At 36.9% G+C, this 16,359-nt stretch overlaps 1 protein-coding gene across 1 annotated transcript in view; it reads right to left on the bottom strand.

Moving 5' to 3' along the window:
• Window positions 1-16,359, bottom strand: part of pnut (septin 7-like protein pnut) — a 451,701-nt gene that overhangs the window by 398,214 nt on the left and 37,128 nt on the right. The window contains exon 2 of the mRNA XM_081755644.1: window positions 15,881-15,903. Coding sequence (XP_081611770.1) covers window positions 15,881-15,903 — 23 coding nt within the window. The remainder of the gene's footprint in view (window positions 1-15,880; window positions 15,904-16,359) is intronic.

Below are 16,359 nucleotides of genomic sequence, written 5' to 3'. Positions count from 1 at the left end.
CCGTCATCTCTTAAGAGTTTTTCTTCCCCTCCCCCCCCCAAAAAAAAGATAACCACACAAAATATTCGATTTGATTTAGTCTGTACCTTCCAACATCACCACAAATCAAATACTTAATATCTCAGATGAGAATCTGAATACAAATTTTACTTTTACTTTTATAGGAGAAAAAGGAAGGCTACTGTCTTGAATTATAGAAAGCTTACCTCGGGTGCTAGACGCTAAATCAAATATTCCATTTTATTTTCAATCTTTATATTCGGAATACTCCCATTTTCTTTCATTTTACCTTCAACCATAGTAGTAAATTAAATACAGCTCTTACAACGTTAGATTTAATCTTAATTTACATTGTTCTTTGAAATAAATTTCTTACAGTAACATCCCATTGCTATGTCGTTTTAGCTACGGAGGGAGTAAGTGTTACCGAAAAAAAAGATTAGAATGAAAACAAAGGAACTCCGCCAAGACTCAGAGACACGATGTTCTCAACCGCAAATTCATGTTCTGGAATTGAACCAGGAACCCCTCGTACTAGAAGTGAACGCCTAGCCACCTTCATTCGGAAGCATTTAACTTTTACTTTATACGGTATAACTATGAAAACAAAAGTATCTTTAAATTAAAAACAGGTTTCAATTTCTCTTAACAAATAATTTTAGTTTGGAAATTTAGTTTCTCCCTGACGGATAATCATTACCACTGTGGAGATCATATTTACGAGGATATTTTTAAAACTTAAACTACTAAAGTTCATACCGAAAGTTCGAAATAAATGTTCAAAATTTAGCCTTACTACTGCATTCACCTTTATGTCCATAATGAAAACACCAAGGTCACATGAAAGTGTATTACATGAAGAAAAAAAGAATACTGTTAAGCTACTAATCAATAGTGTATTGCTGACATGAACTCATGAGGTGAAGATAATTACACCACAAATACAGCTCATGAACACTTATTAAAAACAAAAGTCTTTCTCTAGTTCCTACTCCCGACTAAAACGCAGTAAAAGGATTGCAGCATTTTTCCTTCATTTGAAATAAATTTGAACCTTCTGAGCAATTAGTATGCTTGTCCTATTAAAGCAGAGCAATTCTCAGCGTTGAATAAATATTTTGAACAGTGTACTTCCTCAAATACAAAAATAGAAACATGAAAAGGGAAAATAAATTGTTTTACGAGATGTCCTACCTTGAAGTATAACTTCTCCACGGCCCTCCATAGATTCTAACACACTATCAAGAAATCTATATACAAGATAAGCTATTGAACTACTAGGAAAATTCCTCGCGCGCGCACAAACGTTTTGATTCACACACTATCTCGCTTGAAACAACCGACGAAGGACCCCCACTTGTAACTGCTACGAAACCACTCACTCAACTGACTGGACGAGACGGGACGGGACGGGAGCAAGCGGATGCACAAGAGATAACAAAAAGAACAGAAAAAAAAGCTACAATCCGCGCCTCAACTCACATAGTTAGCGGAGGTTTTTTTATTATTTCTTTTCTCTCTAATTCTTTTTATTTTAATAGCATCTGCAACACGTCCAAAAAAGAAGCAGTGCAGAGCGAAAATACGTCTCAACACTGCAACCTGTTGACTACTCGTTTCGAGTCTCTTTAGGAATGTCATCTCAAAACGAGAGAGCGAGAGATGCCTTTTTCATCTTTCATTTTGCACCCAGGGAAAAAATATGAATCTCTGTTACGCCTTACGAAAGTCCTCTACTTGTACGTACATTTATACACTATTTTCAATTATCTTAACATACTCAAGTGCTTATCGTTCTTCCTATCAGCTTAAACAAAAGATAAGAGTAAGCAGTAATTCAACGTTTACTGAATCACTTTTATTATTATTACTATTATTATTATTATTATTATTATTATTATTATTATTATTATTATTATTATTATTATTATTATTATTATTATTATTTAGTCATTTTACTACTAATGGCTTAAGAATGAAAATAGCACATATTCAGATATTTGAATCTTTTCAGGTTTTGCTACGATTTAATTCTTTTCTGAGAATTCTGAATCACATCTCCACAGTGGTGGCGAGCAAGTGTGCGCACGACGGCTATATGTTGGATACCGTTGGCAACATGTATGATAATTATTAAATCATGCGATAATTCCCATATGAAGTATCATACCTCGTGCACAATAATAGGAAAGTAGATGATATTTTAACAAATATTGACAAGACATAAAATGAATAATTCTCGAGATACTTAAGAATCGAAAGAGTGCTCTTCATTCCGTGAAGAAAAGAATTTGAATTGCGGAACAAATTTCTTCCAAACTTAAAACAATTCCTCAGAAAGGTAACTAATACAAGCAGAAAAAAAATAGCAATTAGGTAAATAAAAGCACAAAAGGAGACAGAATTATTATCAAGAAACATGATAGAAAAAATAGAGAACTTCTGTTTTCAATTATACGACGGTCAGATTTATAAAGCACAAAGAACAGAACTATAGCAATTGACAAAATTCAACTCTCACAATACTTCACATAATTCATTTGTATATGTTTGTGTTGTTTTATCTTGTAGGCTAGTACTTATTGCAGTAGTAGTAAAAGAATAATACTCGATACTGCAACTAGAAACAAGAAGTACGATAATTTTTACAAGAAAACGGATAATTTTAAAGTGCTATGTAGTACGATAATCTCAGCTAAACAGGTTGGCAACGCTGAAAAGCCTAAGTCCGAATGAGTGCAAGGCCCATTGAGAAGAAGTAGCCCAAGTTCAAACGAGTGCGAGTCGGAGTAAACATGAGCCACACTGAAATTAGAGAGCGCAAGCCTCTTTCAGAATAATTAGACTGAATCCGCACGAGTCCACGTGAACCCGGATTGCAAAACAGCCATTTCTTCTAAGAGCGATAAAGCCTTTCAAAGCGAGTCCTCCTATGACTACTTACTATAAAACTACAAGCGCCTAACGCCTTAGCAATTGTCACCTTAGGCGTCTCGCATGAAATTCTGTATACATTTCATGCAAACACCTCACATTGACCCAGGCCCGCAACCATAGGGGGGCTAGGGGGCCTAGCACACCTAAACTTTCCGTGGCCCCTCCTGACCTCAATACAAAAAACAATTTAGATATGTGTAATGTAATTTTTAATGATTTGATTTGAATAAATTATTTTATACAAATATACAATAATTGCATTTGATACAAATGTATTCTTTTATTTTGGGAAGAATAAAAACCTATAAATCCCACAGTTCAAATATGGTTTCAATTCTGATCTGAATAGAATCAGTCTTCATGGAATATCCCGATTAACGTCAAACCACGCCAAAACAGCTCCAGCTTTGTGAGTGATTGCATTATCATCCTGGAATATGAGGTCATTGTCCTGAAACATCATCTGGAGAAAGCATATGATGCTCTAAAATTGTGACAATCACAGAAAGAGACGTGACCGGTAAACGTCAGCACAGGTCACACTCGAAACTAGTATATTGTGGCCAAGGATGTTATAAAATAGAGGATCTGCCCATATGTACCTTCATCCTATAAAATAAATGAAGCCAAAAAAACAACCGAGCATCGGCATGTCTGACTACTCGGGTTTCTGCCATCGTTGTTGGCTCAAAACATTGCGATCTTATTGGGCGGAGTAGGCAGAGTAGGGATGGCGAAACTGTGACGTATGGCTTCAAGATTTTGTTGTAAGGGCAGATCCTCTATTTTATAAGATCCTTGATTGTGGCTCACAACATTACAGAGTCGTCTCCATGTTTCACAGGTTGGCAAGGACTGAAGATCATACGCTTCTTTGGATTCCGTCACACAAACACGATCCGTGGTTTGAAATAAGGTAAACGGTGACTCATCCGACCATACCACACGTCTCCAGTTATCAACAGTCCACCTTGTACACTCGCGGCACAACTGACATGCTAAGGCATTATGGTATCTTATCAGCGGTTTCGCCAATCAAACCTGACCCCTATGCAAGAGCGCCGATCCTGGGGGGCCCAGGCCTCCCCAAAGCTCATGTGGGTCCCCTGTATTTTTTATAAATATGCATTTTTATATGTATTTTTCTTGTTATATGTATTTTATGAATGTTTCCCCCCCCCCCATGTTACAAAGAAATCGGCACCCTTGCCCCTATATCCTTATTTTGTAACTTGCGGCGGACAGTTATTGTCGACACAGTTCCTTCTTCGCCTGCATCGCACTCGACGACGGTTCTGAGTGTCTGCTTTAATGTTCCTGAGGAAATAACCTGACAGTTTCTCTTAAAATCCTACCACTGTTTCATATATCACTTGGCCCCTTTCCCATTTAAACTTTTTGGGTGAGATTCAAAATGGCGGACACCAAGATGTTACCTGTTTACCTGACACGCACAGTAAAGGTTACCCTCGGGGGCGTGTGCATGGGTTTGCTCGGGGTTCTCTCGTTTCCTCCCACTTTATTCATTCCACCATTTCATTCATTTCTCATCATCACCATCTCCTTTATCCTAGCGCGCATAACTGAGGGACGTAAAACTTAAAAGATTTCATTTTTCAAAAACGAAAAGAGTAGAACTTTTATTAAATTATGATAGACTTTGGAAAATAACTCGAAACTTCCGGAAATTATTCTTAATATCGAATTACAGGAAAGACAATTCTACTAAATACATATTTAAAAAAAAACGCTCTTTGTGAGCTAAAACATGCTGAAATTATACCAAATTATAGGTAAAAACCACCTCTAATTTCAAACTATGAGCAAAGATAAAGCGGTTCAAGGAATCACAAAATCCCGTCCTTTCTTATACCCTGGAGCAGTGGTTACCAACCAGGGTATCATCTTAATACAGTGTGTCGCACAATCCCACAGGGTACGTCACGAAATTTTAGAATTTATAAATCATAAAGCCTTTAATAATTACTTAAAATCAATTTTGAGACAGACTATACCAGTCAACGCCTCCCAGCAGCAGTAATAGTGTTCAGTACTACATAGTCACTACTTTACAAATACTTATAGTCTTACAGTATTGTAATTTATATGATTATCTTTTTTTTTTTTTTTAAGAAAAAAAAATACGATCTCGATATCGTGGGTGTTGAGTAAAATGCCGATAGCCGAAAAAGATTGGGAACCACTGCCCTAGTGTAAAAGGAAAATATTGATTGAAAATCTGAAGGTTCTAAGGTCTAATAGTTTCAGAGATCTGGTGAATTGAAAAAAAAATCAATTCATTTTTTTTTTTTTTACCCTTATAGATCTACTTCGGAAAATTCCGTCGCATCTTCAGTCTAAGGGGGGATGTAAGGGGAGCTTTCTTGCGAGTGCCCAAATGCCAACCTCTCTTCCTTGTAGTGTACTATGGATACTGCATTCTTTGTTATGCAGGCTAACGAGGCTCTGGCGACTGGTGACATCAGGATAAACATGTTATAATGAAAGGAGGTGGTAATGTTTATTGAGTACGTTTTGTTTATGGCAGTCCGTATATGTACAGTTGTGTTGATCGTGACGGGGACAAATGGTCTTTATGCTGACATCTCCACTAAATAATAATAATAATAATAATAATAATAATAATAATAATAATAATAATAATAATAATAATAATAATAATAATAATAATAATAATAATTCAGCCTAAGGTGCAAGGAAAACGTAGAAAATTTTAAAGTTATACGCTTAACGATTTCGCAGGTATGGTAAAAGGCAAAATACTCCTAACATTTCAACTACGTTCTTAACTTAAGGATCGTATTTCCCCAATCCCCGTCTTATCCACAGCCCAGAGCCAGAGATGGCGTGGGTCAATGAAAACTTGACCTATAACCCACTGATTCACCACCCACCAAACCCTATCATCATCAATTCTGACCGATGATCCACTCCCTCCTTTCCAATGACTACAGCATTTACACTTGTAATAAAACAAGGCAGTGAAATTATCACTAATCGGAGTTTGAATTTCAATGGGCAATTGCTGAAGCACCGCTCTGTTACAATACCGGTGGATCAGACCTTTAAAATATAAAATAGTAAAGTGCTTGTTATGCGCCCTATTTACGATGAATTTCAATTTAATTATCGTATACGAGGGTCACTACGAAAGCTTTGAGATACACATTGTTGTGGCACAGTATTTGAATTCCAACAACTACGTTCGGTAGCGGTATCCAGAGCGAAGAAGCGAAGCAAGTTTCAACTCGCCTTGACCGTTTGCAGGGGGCATTTGGGGACCTTGCTCCTTCCCGTGCTACAATTTTTCGGTGGTATGGTGAATTCAGAAGAGGCCGGACATCGCTCAAAGATGAAGAGAGAGCTGGACGTCCAGCAACAGCTGTGTCAGAGGAAAACATTGCCGCTGTGGAACAAATGATTTGAGAAAATCGTCGAACAACTTTCAAGGACATTGAATCTACAGTGAACATTGGATCGCCAGCAGTAACAAAAATTCTTCATGATCATCTTCGGCTCAGGAAGGTTTCATCTCGTTGGGTGCCTCACACTTTGACTGAACAGCAGAAGTGCATGTGTGTGGAATGGTGTGAAGAAATGCTTTGCAAGATTTGATGAAGGGAATTCTCGACGCGTCTCTGACATTGTTACTGGTGATGAGACTTGGATCTATCAATTTGACCCTGAAAATAAACGCCAGTCTACAGTTTGGATCTTTCCAGACGAAAATCCACCCACGAAATGGAAGCGACCGCGAAATGTGGGAAGATGATGGTCGCAACTTTCTTCTCCAAATCTGGCCATGTTGCAACTGTTCCACTTGAAGAACAAAGGACTGTTACTGCTCAGTGGTACACCACTGTTTGCCTAACAAAAGTGTTCCAGAAGCTTCGGGAACGGCGTCCAAGAACTGGATTGCGTGCGATCCTGCTTCATCATGACAACGCATCCGCACACACGGCCAACATCACAATTCAGTTTTTAGAATCTACGGAGGTCAAACTTAGGACTCATTCGCCATATAGCCCTGACCTGGCCCCATGTGATTTTTTTTCTGTTCCCCAGGATCAAAGATCGCATGCGTGGGAAGAGATTTTGCAGCCCTGAAGAAGCTGTAGTAGCTTACGAGAATGATCTTTCAACACTTGAAGATAAAGACTAGCAACACTGCTTCCAAAAGTGGTTTTCGAGGATGCAAAAGTGTGTACAGTGTAATGGTGAATACTTTGAGAAAATGTAAGTGTTAAATTGATTTTAAGTATGTAAGTTATTTCACATCTCAAAACTTTCGTAGTGACCCTCGTATAATTATTTCCTAGTTAGATTACAGATACTTTCAGTAATACAAAATAGGATGAAATTTGAAAGTCTCAAATCAAGGTAAAGTAGGTCAACGTAAAGAATAAAACATTGAAAAATACGGCTGTCTCGAAAGCCAAGTACTAAGTCCTATTGCTATTATTGCAATTACAAATATTATTCAAAAGTGCCTGAAGTTCATTTTTCACTTAGATATACACATCTCAGGTAAGTAAATAGAAACAGATGAAAAAGAAAGAAAAATGGAGGCCTTGAAAGTAAAACGTAGACAAATTCATCCGCTTTTCAGAAGATGCTGTCCACAATGCACTGAGCAGAGTGGGTTGCAGTGGGTCATGTCCTGGTGACCCACACCCCACTCACAAATCTTGACCCACGACCCACTGACCCACTCCATCTCTGCCCACTATCCAGAAACACTTCAAAGTCACCGTTTCCCATCTCCTAGGAATTGCATCTTACAAAATCCCATCTTATTTGGAGCCTAGGATACAAAAAGAACATTTATACAAAATTTCAAGGTACTACGCTTAATAGTTTCCGAGATCTACTGATGAGTGAATAAGTGAGTGAGTCAAAGGACTTACTTCTTTATAAATATAGATTAACAACTATCAAGTATAAATTTAATAACTACCCTGCTACGAAGAAACCGGTTTAGTTACTGGTTATGCTGGTCTCATAAGGTTTTATTACTCCGTACTTACTTTGCCAATCTGAGTTATTGTTATCCTGTCTGGAAACAATAGTTTTTTTTTTTTTTTTTAATTTATTGTAATTTTTCGTATTTGTTGTCCCGTAGTTGAATTTTAATTGGCAAAGAACAGATTTAATTACACCAGTAAACTATCTGGAAATTCTTGTTATTTGTATGACAAATAATACGAAAACCAATGACGTTGACTGTTCAGGTACGGTCCAATTTTAATTTCTAGCATCTGCTTATTCCAATACGATGTGCCACCCAAGAGTAACGATAATAGGAATATTCCGTCCAAAACTACAGTAATTTAAAACATCTTCAAGCAATACCATGTTTTGGCTTTCCTTTCCTTCAAACCATTGCGGGTATGCAATTAGCCGCAGCTATCAGCCTAGTCGTCTCTATCGCTAATATTGTTATAAATTGAAACTGATTTTCAAAATAGCCGGTTATAAGTAAACTTGTTTATCACTACAAAATGCGAAATTAATAATACTGTGCTAAATATCTTCGTAACTGTATCAAACATTCTATTTTCTAAAGTAAAAATTGATCAATATTAAAATTGAAATTAAAAATCAGAGCATGACTCTCTTATACTTATCTTTCGGCAGCCATCTTGAATCCCCCATGCTTTGGCTTTGCAGTGTCATCTTGAGAACAGATTTTATTGTCGTCAATTATCAACATGGGGCCGCAGTGGCTCAGTGGTAGAGCGTTCACCTCTAGTGCATGGGGTCTTTGGTTCGATCCCAGCTCGGGCCAAGTGAGCTGAGCTTTGTGAACAAACACCGTGTGTGAGGGTTTCTCGAAGTTCTCCCGTGTCCTCCCACTTTGTTTATTCCACCATTTCACTCATTTCTCATCATCATCGTCTCCTTTAGCCTAGCCGGCATAACTGTGGGACGTAAAACTTATAAAAGATGTCATTTCATTTTTTCAATGTATCAACAGTAGCTAACAGCAGAAACGAAAAAAAAAAAAAAAGTATTTCTTCAAGGAATGTCTCGAAATTGTGGGACAATCTGAAACGGCACAAATTTACTGGTTTCTGAGATCGCCAGATCTTACAGCTATTGATTTCTTCCTCGGGACTTCCTTCAAAGACACTGAGCAACAATGAAATTCACCTCATGAAGATTGATTAGTTCTGCTGGCAGAAGTTTAGTGTCCTGTTTCAGCATCGAGGCTATATAGGACGTGGATCTACAGTTAAGGTGGAATCCGAACCACAGTAATGCGTTCAAATTTCACTGGGAATCGAAACCTGTACACAACTACTTCAGCAAGAACAACTTGAACTACCACTGAGAATGAAGGCAAGATTTCATTAGTTCAGACAATATGCTAATACGCTCAGGAATTTTAGATCATTTAACTTACTGGAAATTGTGATACCTAAAAATATATATTACGCTTTCTACCTTTTGGCTCTCTACTGGATCTGTGTTCAAAGAGGAGGGGAGGGGGTAACAAAAACATAAGGAAATAAAAAGAAACAGACTCACCAGGGAAGAGAAGTGCAAAAACATCTTTCGATTGATGCCAGTCACACGTCAAATGATAGTGCAACATATTACAATCTGACTTGTGACCGGCAACAACCTACAAAGTATTTTTGCAGTGCTCTGGCATAGTGAGTCTGTTCCCTTTTATTTCCCTGCTGCTTTTGTTACATTTTCTCATACTTTTATCTTTCATGAGCAAGGATTCAGGGCAGAGTCGAAAGCTAGAATGTGTAAAATATTATCAGGAATCAGAATATCAAGCAAGTAAAAAACATTAGCTAACTGCAATTTGTGTACTGCGTACGTGATACTAGTACGCTCGTTCAGCCCAATTTCTCAGTTTGAACATCATTAACTAGGATAAATAAATTTCAATTGTTATTAATATTCTACCATCCTTTGTCCTTCTCAGCAGGTAATCTGCCGAGGAGATATAATCTTGATACTGACTGATAAGGTTGATAGTATACATTTACGAAAGGAATTTAAATATTACAAATATTACAAATATTGCCAAATCATTCCGGCGGGGGCGCGATCACACACACACAAACACAAACACACACACACAAATCTCGAATTATTACTTTTTGTTTTGTTTAGTCGGTTTTTGTAGATGTCTTCACCCTTCTGTGAGACTAGCAGCCACAATGGATTGAGTTTTGCGATCCGAATGTCCGTGCCCACTCGTCTAATGCTATCGATATCCATGTTGTTAAAAGAGGGTTCGATGTTTACAAGGAATAATGAAACAGCAACATTGTTGTTTACCTATTCGTTTCTCCAATTTACTACAGAATATATTATTTTATATTGCATCACACGTCAATCGATTCGTTGTTGAAATCGATTCATCACACTTGTTTACTGTTACAGGTTTATAATGGCCCAATGACCTCGACAAAGCGAAAGCAACCGCCCTCTCCTCTTTCTATGAACGACGCCTCTGACCGACAGCAAGAAAAAAATACGCACATCGTTAAAACCCAATGAACAAATTATATTAGCAGCATGAAGTTTCCAATTTATCCATTGAGAAGGGTGAACTGTACTCACCATTCACTTGGTTCTCATATCATTTTCATGGCTTGAATCATAAAGCACTGGATGCACTCTCACTTATATCAACTACTTCATTTTTTCTCTCTCTGCTGGAACAGTCACAGGAAACTGTAACACTTCGTGCAAGCTTATGTACACTACACCTGCTCTCACTTGAATGCACGACACGAGGTTTGATTCCATTGTTTACAATGTCTTTGGTGTATTGCTCCTCGGCTTGGACAGGCTGCTCTGCTGTCAATTAGCGGCCGGTCTTAACCTCTTCGTCTTGAAATATCGTTCATTAACCGCAGCCTTTTTATTCCCTCCCTCTTTTTCCTTCTACCGTCCCTTTCAGCACGTCTCATGAAACAATTTCTACTCAGCCAATGTTCTAACCAGTTTTTATTCCTCCTAATTACACCTAAAAACGTGATTTTCTCTCCAACTATTTCTAACCAAATTTGTTTCCCGTTCAATCCAGTTACTTCTCTCCAAGGGCCTATTTTTCAAAACTACTTAGTCTTATAATTCGTTTCTTCCAAGTCGTAAAATATTAAGCAGAAATACCAGAATAATAGTAGTCATTTCTAGGTATTAATGCTAATACATCTAATTTGTCATGGTTTTATGGTATATACAACTGTAAAATATTTTATTTTGAAAAGTTTTGTAGTTTCGAGAAATAGTCACCATATATCGAAAACTAGTCACCTATTTTCTCCTTTCGTATTTTTGTACTGACGTAATAATGTAAATCAGACATTAAAAAAATAAAAACGAGTTTAAAACATAATAAAAAGAATTAAAAGTTAGTCCGCAATTTATAAAGAAACTTAGAAATACCAGTGTTTTATCTGGTAGTGCATTAATTTCTCCTCGTCTTGTCTCAATGCAACTGACTATTTCTCAATTATATGTGTCAACCGTCACGAACGCTGCTGAATGAACGTGAGTAACTAATACACATACATTTCCATTGCTTCTCGTACAACGAAACAATAGCACTTTATCTCGAAACATTTTCCCTAAGTGATACACATCTTACTTTAGATACGCAGCAATGACACTTAGGAATTTCTTCAATAAGCCTTCATAAACGCATCCTTAACAAACAAATACCAACGATTGCACTTAACTGTAAGTACTTATAAAAATGTTTACAAGCGACAATTATCACTCAAATGAAAGATGATATCATCAGATGACCGCAAACTTACGAATCTACATTTGTTTCCTACAACGACTTGAGAATACGTCACACAGATTAAAATTTCTTATATTTTTTTAAATAACGACAAAGCGCAAGTTCATTGCTATAAAATACAGTCGCTTATATGCCAAAGGTTGTAGACCTATGCATCTGAGTTGAAACAATTGAATTCCATCCGGACTAACCTGACAAAGATATCTCTATTGCTAACAGTGTTTCATGGAATCAATGGTTTTCAGTAACTAAAGCATTGAAATGAAATTTCTTATGTTCCGCTGAACTAAAGAACACGGGTGATATTTGCTAGTGATTATCGGTGGAATGAAGAGACAGGAAATGAAACAACAGATATGTCTACAATATCATACAGATTGGGAACTAACCACGCATTAACACAGAACTGTTACGTGTCCATCAGTGACAATGAATATCAGCTGCGTCAAGAACTAGAAAGAACAGCAACAATATCCATTGTATACAAATCCTTCTCATGTCTTGCGTATGTTCCAGTTTCTGAGAGTAAACAGCAGTGGCGGCTAATGTTAGTGTTGCAGCGTTGCGCAACGATCAAAGTATTTCAAGAAAAAAACATCATCATCAATAGTAGTAAAGAACAGAAAAGATACATTTTAATACTTGCATATATATATACACTTTAAATAACTTTTTTTTTTTTTTTTACTTCTGTAACTGTCCGTTCCGTTAATCCGTTTTATAAAGCGAAAAATAATCCGTCCCAGAGTCTAATTTATACTGTGTTGCAGCGAGCATACAACGACCAGATTCCTTCAGCGCGACAATTGGAGCAAATGTTAAGTCTCCTTTCCCCATCTCAGAAGTTAAAGGGACTGGTCGTTGCAGTGCTTCTGCAACACAGCACGGTTTCCAGTGAACGAGAAGGTTTTTCACGCTAAATAACATTTCTGAATTTTCTTTCACTAGCAATTAACAAATGGAATTAGTTTTTATGCATTCATATTTTTAAATTACGGGACCATACTGAAGCAAATCAATATAATGACAAAAAAAAAAGTGATTGAGAATTACAAAATAAGAAAGAAAATATCCAATAGAGGAGAAAACAAATGAAAGTAGACCCGCACTTACAAGTTAATTCTTAGCTTATATTGATAATGAAGGCTTCTTCTACAGTAATTTATTTTTTTTTTTATTTATTTATTTAACAATCACCAGATACAGCTCAGAGGCCATTTTATACTGGATTTTGTGAATCAAATATTAATAGTCAATATGTAGAATCACTCCCCCTCCCCCCTCTGTGGATATTTTAGTATAAACGTATTTTTCTTATAAAATAAGTATATTTTGTACTCTTGATAATTTCCACATAAAACTGTATGATGGGGAACGCCACATTGAATTTGGGACTAGTTAACAATGCTCAGGGGCGTAGCCACGAGGGAGGTCCACCGGGTTCGGACCTCCCAAAACTTTCGAAACGTTATTAACATTTGTAGACTTTCTTAACGAACTATACTTGTTTAACAGAGAAACGATTGATGTAGGCAAATATTTTATTTTACGCCTCATCATGTACTCTTCTTTTCTTATAAAAATAATCGTTCTATCAATTTTTTCTAAAAAATATAGATGACAGTAAGCAAGAATTACTTATCGTCTTTTCGGGTGCAGTATAAGAGAGGTTCCATATTATGTAGACGTATTGGACTTCCCTCAAAACTTGGACCCTTCCCAGTTAACATTTCTGGATGTAGAACTGGCAGTGCTGTTTGCTTTGATGTTCTTTGATTTTTGGCTTCTGTTACATGCTGATCCTTCATCTGGCGGGTTTCGAGGTTTCCTTTCCAGAACATATCACATTGGTAAGCATTGTTTCTCCTCATGTGGAAGTATATTGTGTTCATCGTGCATTGCGTAACAATCAAGACGGATGATTTGGAATGTAGTTTTTTCTTTTACGCATGTGTGTGTGTGTTGATGTATGAATATGTGACATTCGGAATTCATATACCAGTACCTATTTTGTATAAGCTGTTTTGGTTTTTAATTATTAGGTTTAATTTTATTGTGTGCTTTAATTCTGTAAACAACCTACAAATTCTGAATGAATTGTATACCATGACTTCGGTAAATAACTTGAAGAAAAATTTGCAATTAAGGATTAGACAAAACAAGCAAAGGGCAATTCAGGAGAGTGTTCGGAAAAAAAAAAATCCAGTTTAAATTTACAGGATATCTTATGGCAGTAGTGTTGTTTGCACCAGATACATTTCCTCAATTTATTTTAAATTTTCCTGGATAAACTGTGAATAAAGTGTGTTCAATGTACATTTTTTTATAACTAATCTCTGCTACGAACTTTCTTCAGTCAACGCCGAAGAGGAATTCGGATCACTGTGAGGGACTGAGTTTGCTAGAATGAATCGTTCGCAATAATCTAGATAAAATATTTAGTGAATCTACAAAGCTTCTGAAATTAATATTAACTGTATTTATGGCGTCAGCAAAAGACGAAAAGTTTTTTTCCACGTGAGAAAGAATTGATACTTTCAAGGACTTGAATGTCCCAAGAAAGGTTATCACCATCGGTTATGCTTTCCATCGAAAAAGTCCTGACAAAAAGAATACCAGAGTTCAACCAGCATGTATTAGACAGATTTGCTCCAATCAAAGAGAGAAGAATAAACTTACTAATTAACTAAGGTGATTAATCGGATAAAATGTTCTGCATTTTTTTAAAAAACAGAATTTTATTTAATTTAACATGTCACATAGCATTTGCATCTAAAGTTATGCTGGTTAGTCAATGAGTTAACTTTACATCTTCTGTCTCTTATCGTTCGTACTGCAACACCCGAAACCACAATCCACCGGCCGCCACTGGTAAACAGTCGCCAGATGACAGCAGTAGCGGTTCGCGATGCACGACATACTCAAGAGTCCAGAAAACACACCATAACCTTCGGTTGATGAAGTAAGTAGTTTGGGAATAAGTTCATGTGCTGTCAACCAATGGTGACGGCGATGTGGTCCTGAAACTGATTTTTCTGTAAAGACAACGAAACATAGGCATCTCTTCAACTCATATGAGATCAGTCATGATACTTTGCAATTTCCCACGTTGGGACCTCTTGCCGTATCGGTATGTGTCAAGGCAACACCAAAATTATAGTTTGCGAATGATCTATCCTCCGCATTTTTTCCCCCTCACAGAATAACCATCAAAAGTTCTTCACGCATATCTCGCATTGCGGTCTGCGAATTTTACAGACTAATACAGAATAATGTCCCTGATGATGATGGCGATTGGTTTAACTCCAATTAAATGCTGTTCACAATTGCTCAAAGGTTTGGCCCCAAAAGCTGCTTTAATTGCCTCACTGTCAATAGCTAGTGTATATCCCTACGTGGCGCGTCCGCAGAGATCCATCACCACTCTTAAAATCTGACAAATTACCGCTTTGCGAACGCCTGGCATACTTCGACTCCCGTTTCAATAGCGTTTGAGCCCAGTTTAAGCATGCAAAATTATTGATGCTATTTTTTAAGTCGTCCCTCGTATTTTGAAACATCCTGTACAATAAATTGCACAATAGTTATTTAATGTTGTTACGCAACGAAGAACATCAAGGGGATTACAGAACTTTCAACAATCCCCAAACCCTAAATTTTCTCATGTGTATATAAATATACATAAATCAAAATACCATACGGCAATTACGTAAACACACGTTCATGCAAGGTGTACCAAAAAAGCTCAGAAGTGGTCCCACAAAACAATCTGGATCTATGCAAATGTAAAGTGGCGACAGAATCCCGTATAATCTATCAGTTTCAGCATTAACCACTGGTTCGTTGTAATAGGAACCAAATAAATTTATTCACCTTGACTTGACGCACACAGCACCGCACAAATGCACAGAGCGCTTGACTCACAAAGCATTAACTTCAAAGTAAATATGACCGAGAAAAACAATCGTCCTGCATAGCATGCACAGGCAATCTGATTGGTCGACTTCTTGTTCCCTGGACACTCATCTGGGCATTATTGCCAGAGTGGTAGCCTCGATCTCCTTGTCTGCTATGTCACAAGTTAATGCTTAAAACGGACAGATTATATACAAGTAAAATAAAGCTACGATTGCTGTACTTACCGTAACGGCGACTGGAGAGGATGTCTGTGCAAAAATAAACAAACAAAAACTGTGTCAGTAACAGTGCTATTCGTCATGCAGAGCAGTGAATATTAATACAATGAAAATATATTCCTTATTAGTGAGAATTAACAGGAACACCTTCAAAAGATTTTAAACAAATATCTATTATTTTCAAGCAAATGAATAAGACGAAAACACGTACAGTGCACAGGTGCAAGGTCAGATAAATCATCATGTTATCATATAACTACAAGCTCCAAAGGACACAAATATGAACGTTTTTCATGAATACACAAATTAATAAATGCTGTATAGATAATTCATGATCAATCACTTGGTCACCATCTGTTATTCCAATAAACAGAATAAATATTTCACAGGCTGTAACTCAGTCATTCAACAAAAAATGCCACTGAAACTTTCAAAAGGTACCAATATAAATAAGCTTTTTATATACGTGGTTTCAGGTTCGATTCC

The sequence above is a fragment of the Thermobia domestica genome, chromosome 1 (assembly GCF_964235325.1).
Source record: "Thermobia domestica chromosome 1, izTheDome1.hap1.1, whole genome shotgun sequence".
Taxonomy (NCBI): Eukaryota; Metazoa; Arthropoda; class Insecta; order Zygentoma; family Lepismatidae; genus Thermobia; species Thermobia domestica.
Note: the sequence above shows the minus strand (reverse complement) of the source record. Positions and strands in the feature narration are given on the sequence as shown.